This window comes from Medicago truncatula, chromosome 2, assembly GCF_003473485.1.
Source record: "Medicago truncatula cultivar Jemalong A17 chromosome 2, MtrunA17r5.0-ANR, whole genome shotgun sequence".
Lineage (NCBI taxonomy): Eukaryota > Viridiplantae > Streptophyta > Magnoliopsida > Fabales > Fabaceae > Medicago > Medicago truncatula.
The window spans coordinates 42,466,780-42,485,128 of NC_053043.1; the positions used below are offsets into that span (position 1 = coordinate 42,466,780).

General features: G+C 31.9%; 2 protein-coding genes across 3 annotated transcripts; one reads left to right on the forward strand and one right to left on the reverse strand.

Moving 5' to 3' along the window:
• Positions 1-2,323: 2,323 nt before the first annotated feature.
• Positions 2,324-7,671, forward strand: LOC11417043 (glucan endo-1,3-beta-glucosidase 14). Of its 2 annotated transcripts, XR_003009442.2 has the most exons (4): positions 2,324-2,484; positions 2,793-3,832; positions 4,484-4,628; positions 7,282-7,671. XR_003009442.2 is itself a non-coding variant. In XM_003596777.4 (3 exons), the coding sequence occupies exons 1-3, from the start codon at positions 2,430-2,432 to the stop codon at positions 4,553-4,555; spliced, it is 1,167 nt and encodes a 388-aa protein (XP_003596825.2). In that variant the 5' UTR covers positions 2,324-2,429; the 3' UTR covers positions 4,556-4,943. The 2 variants fall into 2 exon arrangements, 1 of the variants encoding a protein (XP_003596825.2); XM_003596777.4 differs by lacking the exon at positions 7,282-7,671 and having other exon boundaries at positions 4,484-4,943.
• Positions 7,672-13,690: 6,019 nt separating this feature from the next.
• On the reverse strand, positions 13,691-17,975 carry LOC11408131 (probable calcium-binding protein CML48). The gene is made up of 5 exons (XM_003596780.4): positions 17,385-17,975; positions 17,246-17,292; positions 15,363-15,538; positions 14,740-14,758; positions 13,691-14,201 (listed from the first exon to the last, which is right to left on the reverse strand). Exons 1-5 carry the CDS (start codon positions 17,827-17,829, stop codon positions 14,091-14,093), a joined length of 798 nt encoding a protein of 265 aa, XP_003596828.1. The 5' UTR covers positions 17,830-17,975; the 3' UTR covers positions 13,691-14,090.
• Positions 17,976-18,349: the final 374 nt, after the last annotated feature.

The window sequence follows — 18,349 nt, forward strand, 5'->3', positions numbered from 1 at the left end:
CCAAACCTCTATTATTATTGACTAACCTATAACGACTCCATACCATATTTCTCTAAGAAATCCTTCTTCTCTAGTGCTACCAACTTGGACATTTATACTATATCTCTTATCTTTGCTACTTATTCAATACTTGTATATAAATTAACTCCATGTGTATTATCATTACTTTGAATCAACAAATGAATAAGATTAAATTCATTTCGCACTATTTTCTCGCTATGTAATTTGAGCGTTCTTAACTCATATCATATATACTCAATAAAACTTTAGAGTGTTAGAGTATTCACTATTTTAATTATGATTGATTGCACTTTTACTCCCTTAATTTTACCACATTCATAAAAATAGTATCCCAATTTTAAAATTATACATTTTAGTCACTAAATTACTATCACATTTTTTTTTAACTTTTCCTCACCAGTCATATTTTTCCTTCAAAAGTATCTATGTGCCACATCTCTAAATGAGCTCGCATTAAAACACCAAATCCAAGCTAATATATAATTTTTTTTTTTATCAAATAATTCAGTATTTAATATTTACATTTTCAAGATAAATAAGTTAAGTCTCTATGATTCAAACTCAACCTCTATGTAATATTTTTCAATGTTTTTATTAACTGAGCTAAACTCACGTGTAGCTGATATATATCTTTATATGCACCTAGGCTATTAATTAAAATGTATTAATAAATTACAAAATTAACAAAACAATTCTGAAAATAAAAATTAACAAATTAACAAGTTATTGTGAGGGAGTGCAAGTGCCGCAAAACGAGTACAGTATTTTAAATCGAAAACACGTGCGAATGCTGATGTGTCAGCGCGTCCTCATAAAGGCGGTGCTAAAAACATGGTCGATACTGAGATCCGCGTATATGCATTTAATTAACTTTTTATAGTCCCAATATTTTCACTTTTCATTAAAATATTACAAAACCAAATCTTTTTCATAAAATTACGGTTTTAATATGAACTTTTATTCATTCAAAAATCTTATAATTATTTAGTAGTATTACTAATAGTATTAGGGTTTTTCTTAACAAGTGTTTCAAGACACTTTTTAAACATTTCTAATGAAAAATTAATTTAAAAAAAGAAATAAAAACATCAATTTTCAATGTAATAAATGAACAAACTTTCATAAAATCTTACCATTTGAATGTTTAAGGAATGTTCTGGGACACTCGTTAACATTTCCTATAACATTGTTAACAATCTTTATTTATTTTGTAAATAAATCTTTATTTTTCGTTATGTACCGACAACAAAATCTGTGATTTTCTATAACAAAAAATTAATTAAGAATTTCATGAAAATAATTATATAGGAAATTATTTGTCAAAAAAACAAAGTATTTAGAAAATACTTACCTCACGGGAAATGAAATTAATTATTTGTCAAAGTTTAATAAAATCTATTTTGCAGTTTAAATCAAGTTATTTATTCAGGTGATTAATGAGTTTCATCAAAAGACGAATCATTTTAAAGAACTTGTTTGATTTTTAAGTGAAACAATTTTTTGACGACAATACTTACCTCATGATCCAAATGTTTATAACATATCTCATAAACACAACTCATTTGATTTGTAAATTTCTGCACACTTAAAATATATGATCGATTGAAGTAACCTACCGACCAAAAACAAATCCATAATAAACCTATGCATCTGCATGATTATGGTAAGAGAGCAAAATAGAGTAATTCCTAATTTTTAGGTAAATAAGATTTGAAACAAAATTGAGAAAGAATGAAAACTTGGATCAAAAGATTCACATTTTGACTTTTGTAGATTTCAAGTTTTAATTTGGAAACATTTTTTTTTTGTTACAAAAATTTTAGGGTGAGGGGATGGTGCCTCAGTCCAAGGTAGGGAAGACCTTCGGGCTCAAAGAGCACTTACAAAGGGAATTACATTTACCTCCCTCCAAAGGCACTAGCGGGGTTCAAACCCGAGTTTTCTCGAATTCAAGACCTGTCTGTTTACCACTAGACCAAGCCTTTGAAGTTAATAATTTGGAAACATGACCTGTGTAATCTTCACCTTTGCGTAATTAAATTACTGTAATGAATCAAAATTGGAGAGAATGTAATTAAAATATATTTCTTCACTTAAAATCCTATTTGCACGAATAAAAGAAAAGGATCTTATTTGTAAATATCATAAAAAATAGTGGCAAAATAATAATAAAACCTAACTATGTCGGTGACTTGCCAGAAATAAAATCTGTCCAATAGTACAATACGTGTAAAATATGTGGTGGATTATATAATAATGACAAAAATAATAAAATAGAACAAAAAACAGAGTTGCTCTGTTTATATTTACATTACATGATTGTGTTTATATATACACATATATATGATAAGACTTTGTTTTGTGGCTAACCTTAGTTTTGATTTCTCAGCCTTCATTTTTGGGTGAGAATGGCAATCTCTTCCTTCTGCTTCAGAGTGATAATGCTGTTTCTCACCTTTTCAGGTTAGTCTTTTACTTCTGCATGCATGATTCTCTTTCATACCACATGTTATTTTTATTTTTACAACGAATCGAAACGACAAGTGCTGAATTTCTCTGTGTTATGAATCACACAGTAAGGCCATTCTGCCGCTTACAATACCCAGAAAATAAAAACTGCTTTTTGTTGTCAAGTATAATCTTTATTTTGCACTTTTTAATGTTTGAATTTGATTTTTTACCTGTAACAATTTTCTTGAGTTAGATATTTGTTCTACTAAATTAATTTAATAAACAAATTTTAATATTTCAAACTTTTTTTTTTCTTTCAGATTTGTTTATGCAAAGCTATGGTTTGGATTTTGGAATAAACTATGGACAAATAGCAAACAATTTACCATCTCATTCACGTGTAGCAGTTCTTATAAAATCATTGAATGTGAGCAGAATCAAACTCTATGATGCTGATCCAAATGTTCTAACAACATTCTCAAATTCAAATGTTGAATTCATGATAGGACTTAATGATCTTCAAAGTATGAAAGACCCTATTAAGGCACAATCATGGGTTCAACAAAATGTTCAACCTTACCTTCCACAAACCAAAATCACTTCAATTAATGTAGGAAATGAAGTATTAGGTAACAATGATATAAACAGTTATAATAACCTTCTTCCAGCAATGAAATCAGTGTATAATGCACTTGTTAATCTTGGATTATCTCAACAAGTTACTGTCACAACTTCACATTCTTTCATCATTATGTCAAATTCATTCCCTCCTTCATCTGGTGCATTTAGAGAAGATTTGATACAATATATTCAACCACTTCTTAGCTTTCAAGCGCAGATCAAATCGCCTTTTTTGATCAATGCTTATCCTTTTTTTGCATACAAAGGTGATCCACAACATGTTTCATTAAACTATGTCTTGTTTCAACCAAATGCTGGTTCTATTGATCCTGCTACAAATTTGCATTATGATAACATGTTGTATGCTCAAATCGATGCCGTTTATGCTGCTATAAAGGCGGTAGGGCATAGCGATATCGAGGTTAAGATTTCTGAGACAGGTTGGCCTTCTAAAGGTGATCCGGATGAGGTTGGAGCTTCACTACAGAATGCAGAAATTTATCATAGTAATTTGTTGAAGAGGATTGCGATGAAACAAGGAACTCCTGCAAAACCTTCTATTCCTATTGATATTTATGTTTTTGCACTTTTTAATGAAGATTTGAAGACTGGTCCTGCATCAGAGAGAAACTATGGTCTTTATTATCCTGATGGTACTCCAGTTTATAACCTTGGATTGAAAAATCAAGTCCCTCAAGGGGGTTATTTTCCAGGAATGATTATTGAAGGCAAATCCAATGTAAGTACACTCATCACAAAATATTTAAATTAGGCTTAAGTATGTATTTCATCCTTGCAATTAGGGTTCGTTTAAAAATTGGTCCCTATAATCGCTAATCCTGACAATTTACCCTTGCATTGTTTAATCATTTAAAATTTCATCCCTCTCCCCACTTAATCACTGCCACGTCACTAATTTGATGACGTGGCAATCACTGTCAGACATAAAATTCCAATTTTACCCATGGGTTTCCAATTCTTTCTTCAATATTTTGTCCTCTTCTTAAGGGCAAAATTGGAATTTCATGTGTGGCAGTGATTAAGTTGGCCAAAGGACGAAATTTTAAATGATTAACGATTGCAAGACTAGTTTGCATGGATTAGCGAATACAGGGACCAATTTTTAAACGACCCTTAATTGCAAGGATGAAATACATATTTAAGCCTTTAAATTATTTTAGTTTATGTTAGTAAATTTGTAGATTACGTTAGTTTTCGGATTTTGAATCCTAGACATTCCGATTATGACTCATTTGATGTCCCTTAGCTCACCAACCGAGCAGTCTGCTTCGGATATTATCTTTTGTAATTAACATTTTTTTAGAGTATATTTCAATATGACTGAGTAATATTTGATGTATTTAATTCTCCAATTTTTGTTAATTTGCAGGCTTTGTCCATCAATTTTGTTCTCTATATTCTTACATTCTTGGTGTTTGTTTGGGAGCTTTCAATATTGTGATGAGAGAAGAAAATGATTGCTATGAAATTTCAAATGGATCATTCTTTACAGGAGGGACTACTTGGACTTGGAGGTGAGGAAAATTTTGATTTTGTTCCTGAATTTTATTTACAGTGTTAATATTTTTATCCATTTATGATTCAGTATTTGTAGGGATACCAAGTGGTTATTAAGAAAATGAAACCATAGTTTTTGTGTTGTAGAATTCTTTCTTCATTCTTTAGGTCCATAGTAATTACTAGCAATAGAATATGTTATAGTTTGACTTTGTAATAGTACTTTACTGGTACAAAATGAAAATACAATAGTCTGAAAAATGAGAAAGTTTGTAACCAAATAGTGCAAATGTTTTGCCTAAATGGTATCAATTTAAGCATAACCTTTCCAATGTTGTCCAAATAGTGTCCTAGTGCATGCACCAAGCAACTTTCTTGTAGTCTATGAAGTACAAACGCATACACGGGCATCAAATTTTACATCGACACCGATAATAATTTAAGATATCAGAATAATTGAGCGTAACCATACATGTCTTGCACCAAAATGCCTTCAATCTTAATCCTAGCTAAAAATATCCTAGAAAAACTACTTACTTTTCTCATTATTGTTAGAGAAATGATATTTGTACAAAGATTTTGTGACAACTTTTGTACAACTTTCTCTCTCATACTCACATGATGTTCTTATCATCTCTCTTCCTTTTTCTCTCTCCATTGTTTTTGACCAATAAGAAGAGAGAAAAACAAGGTTGTCACTAAAGTTGTTATGAAATTGATGTACAATGCTCTTATTGCTATTATTATTATAATATGGTGATGGGTCTCCATCTTTCTTATCTTCCACATGCAATTAATCATATGCATGTGCATCTTCATCCGTGAATAAAATTATTCTTGTCTTCAACTATACAAAAGTGCAAATTCGGTAATACAAAAAGAGGAAAGAAAGTCTTGAGGATCCCTCCTGCCAGTGCCAGATAACCAAACATCAATATTGTCAATGTTTGTGAACCTTATCTCAGATATGGAATCCCCTTTTTCCACCACTTTTCCCTTTCTATCATTTTGTAGTATAATGATTGGAGTTCTTCAATTCAATTCTATGCTACCCCATCTATCCTTAGTGAGGAGCAAGGTTTGGAACCACGGTCGCAGTTTTTGGCATGCTAGCGGTCGCATACTCGCATTGCAATCTTTAATCGGTAGAACAACTAGTAACGATAAATCGCAAGACAATGAATATGATCGTTTTTTTACGAAGTTCAGCCAAGCGTGCCAAGACTACAGAGTAGCTGTATACTTGCACGATTAGGGTTTATAGTGTTACAAGTCATATATATAATTCTTTTGTTTCTTAAGAAAGTCATGTACATAATACTAAAGTCCAGATTACAACAATAACTTTGAATCGTTTTAATACGAAGGTCGCGGTTCGCTTCATTTCGCTCCCTCGCCCTTTGCCTATCTTTTTATATAGAGAGAAAAAAAGTTCATACCAATAGGTCGTGCGGTCAAATAGTGACAGTGAGAAGATCTCAACCATCCGATTTCGATAAATGGTTTATAATATATACTATTTTCTAATTAACAAGCTTTAAATTTAAACCGTTTGATTTCAATCAAAATACTTTCATTCAAACGACGGTATGAAATTCATGTCTTTTTTGTCACCTTTGTTGAGCACGGGTCCCATATGTTTACATATTGGACGGTATTGTTGAGTATCATATACAACTTAGAAAATTTCAAAAAGCTTGGTGCAGATTTGACTCTTGAGCATCTGAATGGTGAATGGAGAAAGAAAAATTTGAACTCATGAACATGATTTAGAATTTTAATCGTGCTGATTAATTAATTTGTTGGACGAAAATCATGCCATGTTGTAGATTCTTCAAAATGTGGGTCGCAAAAAGTGGCATGGAGGTGGCTGATTTAGACATAGACATTAGAGTATAGACATGGACATGAATGTTCCTTTGACATGAATTTGTACAATTCTTACATCATCATGGTCCAAGTGGGGATGAGATTGACAGATAGACGCAAAAACAACTATGAGAAATTTTATAAGTATATCAAACAGTGATTGCTAGCTGCCTTTATCTATGCTTGATCTTTTGCTGCATAAAAATGATTCTCTTTTCTGATATTTTCCATATCAAGTATGATACTTATTTTGTTTTAAATATCAACCAATATACTCAAGAACACTGGAATGGGATGGCTAGAGTCTATTTTAACATAATCAAAGTTTTAAGTATGAACTCGGATTTAGGCATGCAACAATGTTAAAACTTTTAGAAAAAATTTACCGGTATACGGATCTCATAAAACTCTAGGAATTGGTTTCTGCAATTATGTGCGAAAGATCCCTAATTTACTTAAAAAAACACCAACTAAAGTGTGGATCCCTTTAAATTTCTTCAAAGGGACAAACATAATTAAAATCCCCAAACATGCAGAATCATCTATCGTCTGTCTTTTTACCATTAGACCAAAAACTTAAAAATTTAAGAGAGCATGGACTCAATTTTTGTATTAGTTAGTTCGGGAGTTGCCATTTTTTTAAGTCTAGACAATTTGGACAAAATATTCTAGGCTCTTTTTCTTTTTCGCGATTATTACTTAAAAGATTTCATCCACTTTTTACAAATATTTTTAGAACATCAGATTTCATGGATTAATGTGTGCAATTTTGTTGACTTAAACTCTGTTGGATCTTTGCAGGGAGACAAAAGAAAAGAAGCAGATCTTTTTATTTCGAAAGCAGGTCCTGCACTTTTTGTACACATTGGGGAAACTTTCGGTGCTTAGTTTGTATAATAGCTTCTTTTTTACCAAAACTATTCATATAATTTTGATAAAAAACAATTCATATAATTATTATTTATTTCAGAATTCAGCAATAATCAAAGGTAGAACCTAGAAATTAGATGTGTAATATGTAGTGCAATATTTATTTTTAGATCGAAAGTTGATATATAGAAAGTAGATTTTCTCTTCAATTTAGATATAGAAAGAAAGAAAAGAAGGATAGTGTTGTATATGTAGAAGAAAGTGTTGGGTTTGAGTCTGGGTCAGCAATATACCAATAAATTATTATTTGTATTTTTCTAATAATTTGCATTTGTATTATGATTACCATCATAATACAAATACAAATATTGTGCCTTGTTTATGCAAGCCAGATAGCAAGGTATATTTTACGATAGGGAAATTAACTTTTTTTTTTTTTTTTTGTCAAGCAGTTTATTGGTTAGAATTCATCTTTTTTAAAGTGAATAAGTGGGGTGTCCGAGATTCAAACCCGACCCCTGCATATAACAATGCATATCCCTACCAACTGAGCTATGCTCATAGAAAGGGAAATTAACTTATATTGGTGATTAAAACAATCTTATCAACTTGACCAAAAAAAAAAATCTTATCAATAGTTCAATGATAATATTAAAAAAAAATTACTCCATCCATTGCATTTTGTTTGACATTTTAGAAAAATAGGTTTGCCCCATTTTAATTTTAATTTTGATTTCATAATATCAACAAATCAATTTTTTTTGACAAAAATTATAAATGTTTTATCATACACCTTCAACATGAGTGATAATAGTGGTGATGCGGAGTACATAAGAAAATTCTAATTAATATAAGAGGTAAAGCAACCACCGTTGTCACATATGGTAGCCTTTATGCTCACACTTGTGATTTGAATTCCAAAAATTATGTAATTGATAGATTATACCGTAAATTTTATTGTAAATCTTCAATGAGGTCGTTTCTTTCACACCTTCTATGAAAATGTGTCACTTTTACTCTAAATTTTACATTATCAAAAATAAATTATAAGAGGTAAATGACATATTATACACTTATATAATATATTTTGTTAAATTGAAAATATTAATTAGGTTTCTTAATTTCGTTTGATAACAATAAATGAAATGGAATGGGTGGAGTATTTAAAGCTATCAATGCTAACATACTGAAAAATTTAATATTAAAAATACCCATATCTCTTCATTAAAAAAAAAAACTCAATTCTTTTATATTATTTAAGTTTATTCCCGGTCATTTTATAATTTAGGGTTAATTAAGTAAATTTTTATTCCCATCAATATTTTTTATCCTTAAAATGCTTAAGGAAAATGTCATAGAGACTAAAAAATGTGATTTTATTTTGTAGGAACTAAAAATAAAACTGAAAATATTTATAGGGACTAAAAACTTAATTAACCCTATAATTTAAAATGTACTATAAGACCAAAGTAGTTGAGATAAATGGAAAAGATTAGTCGTGCAAGCAGCCATTGTTACAAGTAATAAAGTATAAATAAAGAAGTTGAAAATTATTCTCTTGTTTTGTTCTAGTCACAACTTCTCAAGTAGTATATCCAATGAATATAATAGGCCAAATACCTCTTCGGGTTTTTTAAGTTTCATGTTTGTGTCAGATAGATCCTTTAAGTTTTCAAGATTTCAGATAGGTTCTTTAAGTTTCGAGTTTTTTTTCAGATAGGTCTTTTCTATCAACCTCCGTTAAGCCAAAGTTGATTTGATAGAAATGACCTATCTGAAACAAACTCGAAACTTAAAAGACATATCTGAAATCTTTAGAAACTTAAAGGACCTATCTGAAACAAACGTGAAATTTAATGGACCAGAGAGGTATTTGGCCAATATAATAACAAGAGTAGTGTTATATCTCGCGAGTAAGGAGTTGCAAAAATCACAAAAACAGGCGTGTCAACAATTTTCAGCCGGCTTTGGCGGGAAAACACGGGCCAGTGACCAATGAAATTGTTTCACTTTGCTTCGTGATGGTACCTTTCGCTACATCAAGCAATTTTCGGATTATAATAAGACTACTAGTAAGAATGGATAGATAAAAAAAACTTATCAAGTAGCGTATGTTCATATTATATGAGGAGCTATTTCTTAAATAGATTTGCTTACGCTTTGATTACAAAGAAAATGATGTATGATTGATTATTTTATTTTTGGTGCACGCCTAGCTTGCAATTTAGGAATTCTTTTTCATTTGAAGCAATGATCAAATGGGGGACCTCCTCATCTACAACCATTTTGAGCTTATGACAAAGAAGACAAATACCAACAAAAAAAGTAGAACGAATAATACTATCAATGAATATTTAATGAGCCACTCAGGATCGAAAATGAAAGTCTACCAGCTATTGGATGATTGCCAATGGCTCCAACCCATTGTGGTTGTCACTTGTCATCAATAGGTGACTTTGTGGAGCCCTTAGACTATGAGTTAAGATTAAGCCATGATAATAGCTTCAATAATGAACCATTAAAGTTTGATTAAATAGGCATTTCAATTATTGAAATTGTAATAGTTTATTAGAATTACTAGTGCAAATTAGATAAAAGTGTGAATTCAAGTATTAAGAGTCTTCAATAAAGAGCTAGTGTCAAACATAGATATGCAAGTTATACATCAATATTCCTTGTATTATAGACTTCACCAATTGTACTATTTCCATAATGGATAAAAGAAAATCATTCCACTCAGAAATCTCTGCCTTAATTTTATGAGCGATTGATATGTTTTATATATAAAACATGCATTTGTGCAACCCAATAAGTTGATATGAAGCTTAGCCATAACTTTTGAAAAGATTTATCAAAATTATCAAGCTACTTTGGATGCTTTTATAAAAAATCAAGATATCATCGACATGAAGCACACTTGAAGGAGTTCGAAAACCATATCTCATTCAATCCAATGTAGGACTTTTAATACACCCCTTCTCACCCATGATTGGATATCTGGAGCATACCTCGAGTGGCCTGATAACAAGTGATCTAATGAATCTTAGATAAACTCTGTTATCATATTAGAATTTAGGTTTGGCCTAACATAACATTTATTAAATTGTCTTGTAAGGTAATGATTGTCTGTCACTTATAAACATATTCTCGGGACATATAGCATCTAATACAGAGATTTAACACACCTTCCTCATGCGGCCACATGGAGATGACCTGAGTGGTCTAATTCAATCGTTAAAAACCTGACTTGTATGACGAGGACCGTCTAAACACTTTTTGAGGATTAAATGGACCAACCTTTACGATTTCAAAGATTAAAATACTTATTAGCTCTTAAACTTTATTCTTAAAAAAAAACTTAAACGATACTTTAGGGACTGAACCATTATAGACAAAGAAATAGTAAGACAAATTTTCAACATGAAAATGCTTAGCTCAAACCCTATGTAGTCAATGAAGTTAAATCTTTTTTTTCAAAAAACCAAAATGAATTATATTACTACCACAATACCCTCTCTTAAGCACAAGACATACCCTAGAGAAGAGCAAAAGTCAACAAAGATACAATATTAACAGTAAACAAGAAACAGAACAAACAAACCTGAATTACACAATTGGGTAATGCCCAAGCACATCAAAGGGCTAAGCCACCAATTGTGATAGTCAAAAGTAATGTTGCTGAATTTTGCTTTTAACCACTAGAAGATGAGCTTAACACCATTGGCGGAGCTGCATGCACCTTAGGGGATGCAGCTCAACCCCATGGGTTCTTAAAATTACACCAACAAATCTTTCTAATTTCAACTTTAAATCCCCTGAAAATTTAAGTTTGCACTCTTATCTCAAAGATTGTTTCTCTTATGCACCTCTAGTTTTTCTTTTTTACAGATTTGAATATTTGGTTGTACCTCTTTAGTTTTCGTGTCATGAATGTGTGTGAGACACTCTTATCATACTCTCTAAATGTATCGAAATTGTAGACACATCCTCAGTGCATATGTGTTTTTAGTAATTTTATAGATTAAATTGAACAATGACAAAACATATTCAAGAATAAAATTAACTATCTAAAAACTAATTCGAAGATTAAAATGACTAGTAAAAGAGACATTTATGAATGTATTTGCAATTTTGATACATTGAAAGATCAATACGGCAACAATATACATTCATGATAAAAATATGAAAGTTCGAAAGTTTGAACCCCCCTAACCTACGGTCCTGGCAACGCCACTGCTTAACACGGTCTAAAATTTGGAAGGTCGGGCAAGCCTTGTTAGAGAAAATCATGTTATTTCGATCTTTTCAAATAATCCAAATGCAAGCACTTCAAATCATAATTACAAAAGAGCATTTCAATTTTGAAGTACCGACTAAATAGGAAAACTGAAGTAAATGATCGAAAACAACAAATGGGGAGGCCGAAGCAAAGCACATAATAACAACGATCCAAACACAGGACAATTCAGAAAAAGGTGATCTGCAGATTCTAAATGACCGCACCCACTCACACAAAGTGGAATAATTCCGCAATTATACAACAGCTTGTCCTTCTGATGCGGTTCATTACTTTCTTCAATTTGGTTCGTGACTGTCTAGACTCTTTGGCTGACTGCTGTTCTCAGACTGGTGCAGCAGGCCCCTTTCATATGTTTTGTCTCACTCTTGATATATTTGTAATGTGTTAGAGTATCCCTTATACTCCCAATTAATATATTTTGCTTGTAAAAAACAAGTTTACACAATATTAAACGTGCATGCTGCTTGCTTTGCTAATCCAATGATATGAATCACCCTTAGCTTCCAATAAAATCTAAATTGAATGTTTCATGAAGGGAGAAAAACCAAAAGTGAATGTTTCAGTTCCCTTTGCATTACCAAACATATTTTTCTAAACTGTCTTCCTTTTTCTTTTTTTTAAAAAAACTCGGTATCCGATTCAAGTATCGACTGATCCGAGGGACCAATCCCACCGCCCACTTGCGGGGGTCCCATTTAAAGTCAGAGCAAGCTTTGTATGGACTTAGTCCACCGAAATTGGCACCAGAGGAAATCGAACCTGAGACCTTTGGAGAAGCAAACTCAGATCCCAAACCAACCACTAGGCCAACCCCAAATGGGTTCTAAACTGTCTTCTTAAAAATAGTTTTTCAAAACAACTTCAAACTGACCCTTAATTCTTTATCTACCGAGGTAAACTTCTATTCAAATACGTTTTGCATTCAGTTTGTAAATAGACAATTCCAATTGTGATCGCTAATTTGCTACGTGGTGATCAGTGCCATAATTTGTTTGTATTATTGTAGATTAGGTGGGGTTTAGCATGGGAAAGGGAAGTTGTTTCCCACCATGGGAAAGTAAATTTTAACCATTAGATCAAATGAGGAACACATTTTAATCCTATTCTCTCAACACTAGATTTTTCCACACTATCTTCTACCATCACTCTCTCTCCTCCATGGTCACTCACCCACCACCAGCATAAGGCCACTGTTTCTGTCTAAACTCTCATCAACACTCTTCAATTCTTCTTGAATTGCAAAAGATGATTAAATCACAAACAATATTTAAATTTATTTATCCTCCAAATCTAATGAATTTTCAAATCTAATGAAGTTGTAGACACTACAACAAATATCACGATCACATCTTTCTTTTGATTTGTGATTAAACCCTGTTTAATTTACCGAATACGATTAAAATGAATTGAATTTGAGAACACTACAACAAATTAGAGTGTTTTAATGAGTTTGTAGAAATAAGCGTGGATGAACACATCGGAAAGAGGCAGTGAAGAAATGCTTCGGAAAAAAGCAAATAGAGAATATGGCACGGCTGACATGCAAGCTGTAGAGACAATGGCAGGTAATACTGCTGTTGAAGAAGGCACTGTGTTGTGGTGGTGGTGGGTGAATGGGGACATAAAAGAGAGAAGATGGAAGAATGAAGATAGTGTAGGAAATAATCTAGTGTTGAGGGAATAAAATAAGAGTGCGTTCCTCATTTAATTTAATGGTTAAAATTTACTTTCCCATGGTGGAAAACAACTCCCCTTTCCCATACTAAACCTCATAATTTGTTTGTATTACTGCAGATAATATTTAGTCAATATGATACCATTTGTTTTGAAATAAATTCAGGAAAAGGGTGGTAACCATCTTGCCAATTTACAAAATCAAGAAGCAGAAGATACTAATATTATAATAAAAAATATATATTTTGCAATGACACTATCACATCAGCAACTACAAAAACTAGTCTATCAAACCATGTAAAACTTCATGAAGATGGAGTTCCCTATAAAATTTTGCAGAGCCATTGCATAATAATTCAAGCACCATCACACAAAACACTCCAATACCATCATTCAAATTATAGACAAAGATCATGAGATTGATGCAGCTTATTACAGAACTGTAAAATAGAGCTATATAGACAACCATAATCCAGTGCTGAAGCATAACTCTCTGTACTAGCAAAGTGCATATCTCTTCTCATGCAAAACTTCTAAATAATGTTTAGGATAAAAGAAAATGTGTGAAAGACACATTTCAGCTCTATTAACTACTATCCAACTTATTACATTGCTTATTTACCTGTTTTTAATCACTTTTTCTTGCCTTATTATTGCTCAATCAAAGTGAAATAGAACAGATAATTACAGCTTAAAAATTTATGGACAACCAAACACAAAACAATCAATTGAATGTAGCACAAAATTTGTCAATGAGTACAACTTCTCAATCATAAGATACAAGGAACGGAATGACCATAGACATAAAGTCGTCATATGCAAGTGTAGCTGAACCCGAGTAACGCTTGTCCTTATCCTTAAACTTGTCGGTCAAACCCTGAAAGTGCAACAAGTAATTAGCATGGTAACAAACAAGTAAATCAAGACAATGCACATTTATGTAATTTGATAAAAATGCTAATTTCTAAAAAGTAAAGGGAATAAATCTTTTTCCAAAACGCTAATGTCCTATTTTCGTTTGCAAAATTTATCGCATGTAAAATGCCACCCTAATGTTTATTTCCTATAACATAATCAAGACAATGCACATTTATGTAATTTGATAAAAATCTTCATCTGAAACCAGATATTCAAACTGAAACCATGAAGCAGGTAAATCAGCATATACCAATGGAAGGGGGGAATAAGGAACACAAATTAAGAAATATAGATATGAAATGCATGTCCTTAGCTTCCAAAGCTAGATATAATCAAGATGGTGCACATGAATGTAATGGCATAAAAATCTTCGTCCGAAACCAGATATTTCAACTAAAACCGTTGAGCAAGTATGGAAGGGGAGACTAATAAACACAATTAAAGAAATATAGATATGAGAAGCACGTCCTCAGCTTCAAAAGCTCAATGAGTTTTACCTTGATAATCATCCCACACCTGCACACATCCAAAAACAGAACATGAGATATATAATATAGGGACATTTCCAAATAAAATAAACCTCAAATTGGTCCTTAAAAGATTTCATAGTATTAATTTGGAGCTTGAAATATTAGCGATATAAAAATGATTCTCAGATGATGATTGTTATTGTCGCATGACATTTTAATGTAAACAGCAAGTCTTTCGACTATTTTAATGTAAGAAAATTATCTATTTGGATTGGTAAAAGGAAATGGCATGGAGTACAATGAAATAGAAAATTATCTATTTGTTTGGTTGGATTATTTAAAGCAAGATATAATGAAATGAAATCTGATAGATTTCGTTCCATCCAATGCCCATTCCCTCTTGTTTGGGAAGTATGATAAGGAAACAGTTTCTATTTCATCATAAAAATTCTAAATAAGAACATGATAATTTCATATCAATCTGTTACATTTCACTCCATTAGCTATTCATGCATAATCTTAAGAACAATGTGGTATAAAAAGTCTTTTCAGGACCAAATTAAAATCTTTCAAGACCAAAATTGAAGTTTACTCTTTTCAAATAAATTAGTGTAAAAAAATAAGCACGAGATCCAGATAAAATGTCTTACTCGACAAAACTGTCGAAACCGAGTTCAACCCTCCTGTTATTTCCATCACTATACTTTGAAAGCAGAAGTTGTAGAACTGAGGCCGGTACTGCATATCCAATACCATACAGAGCATCTCTTAGCTCTAATGGATCAATTTTTCCACTCCTATCTTTGTCGTATCTCTCAAATATGCCCTACAAGCGAAGTAAAAATTCAGAGGGAGCATGGATGAAATTCTATATTAAAGCACAAAATTTTAACATCCTGTTAAATTCCAATACAAATAGGTGTAGCGAGAATCGTGTCACTTATCACTAATTGCAGTAGAGAGGAGTCAATGACTTATTACACAACATGGATGAAGTAGTCAAAGTAGGATTTAAATCTGATCCACTTTTACACTGTCACTGAACTATATGATGCAATTATTTAGAAAGTTACAATCTTGGTAGATGGTGTGACATTTTTTTAGTGATAATGTGAAATATTTCATGTTGGAACAATTTTAAAAACTATATTCCGGTTCAGGATGTACATAGAAGAGGAGAGGTGGTGTTTTACAATGTTTGAAATAAAAACTACTACTAATCTATATAGCATTAAACACCCAAAGTCCATATTACTGGACAACTATGATGTAAGATATGTGATACATTAATCAATTCCTTAACAAAATTTGCCACAGCTCAGAAAAGCAAGCACATAACATCAAAACATGCTTAGATTTTTTAGATGGAAGCTAGCTAAGTAACAAAATTTGACACAACTCAGACAGGAAAGTATATAACAAAAAAAAACATGCTTTGGTGCTTTAGATGGAAGCTCACAACCGTACAAGTATATAAACTGGAAGAAATATGCTGCACTGGAGTTATTTTTTTCAGTTGTGTTATTGGAACATCAAAACACGAACATGGTATGGGACACCATGTCTGTTTATCTCTATCTCTCTTACTTTTTATCTTCTACCACTCACACACATTTTAAAAAATAGACAAAAAAATCAAACAACACATATTCAACATCAAAATTGTAATGTCAAAAATCATTACTCTTTTTCTGTTAGAATCCTGCGTAACAAATCAACAATCGTCCATGTTGCATTGACCATATAAGGATTGGAATAGGCTTTACATCACTACATCGAAATTCAAAATGGACTAGCCCGAACTCAATTCAGAAAACCATCTAAAGGGAGAAAGATTGCCCAATTCATCATAAGCCATTTAACATGAAAATAGCCCAACGATTAACCGAATTTCCTTTCTGGGTCTTACTAAGGAACCCAAAACTAGGAATTTTACGTTGAAGGAAACACTATGTTGACTTTTTAAAAGTTGAATGCAAGACTTTTAAGACGAATATTTCTAAATTAAGTTTCTTAACATGTGCCCCTAAGCCAAGACACATGTTAGCATTCTCATTTCTTATTATAGCATCTAACCTTATTTTCTACCGACATGGCTTCTGTCCTAGGGAAGCAAGTAACTAAATTAAATCACACAAAAATACCTAAGCTGCTGAAACAACAAACAGACACTATTTGTCTGCAGACATTAGAGAATATACAAATCTCATGTATGGATTAAATCATTTGAGCTTATCACCGACCAATACGGTTTAGGAGAGCTTATGGAAACACCTTATAATATACCCGTAAGTTGTATTCAGCTAATTTTCATAAGCTCTCCAGAATAGCTTATCAATCAAAACAACTTATATCTCGTATAAAAACAATTTGATTTTATTTCGTCTTTTGTAGAAAAACTAGCTTATATATAAGCACTTATATGGCAATCTTCTAAGCTATAAACAGTTAATTATCTGACAATCTTTTAAGCTATAAACAGTTAATTAAGTTGTTTATTCCAAGTTAGTAAAAGAATGAAAAAGAGACTTACTCGCCAGTGACCAAGGCAATTCCAAAGCTCTGTAAATTCCTTTGGCCCTATAAACAACACAAACAATAAAAAATTAGCATCAATAAAATCCTCCAAAAAAAAAATCAGAAAAATTAAAATTAAAATAATAAAAGCTTACCAATTCTAAGTGATTCATGAGGATGTTTGAAGAGAAACATAAGAAGACGAATAGTCCTTAAATTAAAGCTATGAAAAGAAGAAGAAAGAGCTTGTTGCAATTCTCTATCATCAATGAAACCACTTCGATCTCTATCTACCATTTGAAAGCTTCTTATAACATCTTGGTTTGTTCCAGGTGGAAAATTTGAATACCCAGATGAAGAAGAAGGAGGATACCCAGATGAAGATGGAGGGTACCCAGATGAAGAAACTTGTGAGGGAGGGTAATTATGAGGGTGGTTGTAGTTTGAAGAAGGAGGTGGAGGTTGGGTGTAGTTGTTGTAAGATGGAGGTGGGGGTTGGGTGTAGTTAGTATTTTGGGAGGTGTAGTTAGAAGGTGGTGGTAATTCAGGTGCAGATGGAGCGTATGATTGAGGAGAATTGTATCTGCCGTAGGAAGACATTGATTTGATTGATGGTGTTGTTGAAAATTGAAAGAGGAAAACCCAAAAACCAGAGATATAGAAGAAGAGAAAGATAAGAGAAACACGCGAGATGGAAGTTTCTGCGTATTACGTGTTTTTGCGTGTGACTCAGTTAGTTATCGACTAGGCGCGTAACTTAAATTGGATAATATCGTAAAGGATGACAAAATCATTACTTGTCAAAAAATTGATTCAACTTTTGTACAGAAAAAGGTTTTTTTTTGTGTGTAAGTTACTCCCTCCGTTCCGAATTAGCTGAGTCATTTTTTCTTTTTACATATGACAAATGTATAAATAAAGTATAGAGAAAAATGGTTTTAAGTGCTCTTGATGAGTATTAGTGCATTCTCCACTGTCATAAATGCAAAGTATAATATATTAAATTAAAAGTTGTGAAATAAGTATTAATTAGAGTTTTATAGTAAAAAAATAATTAATATTATATTGAAAAGTAAGATGGCTCATTATTGTAGGACGGAGGAAGTATATGTTATCATAG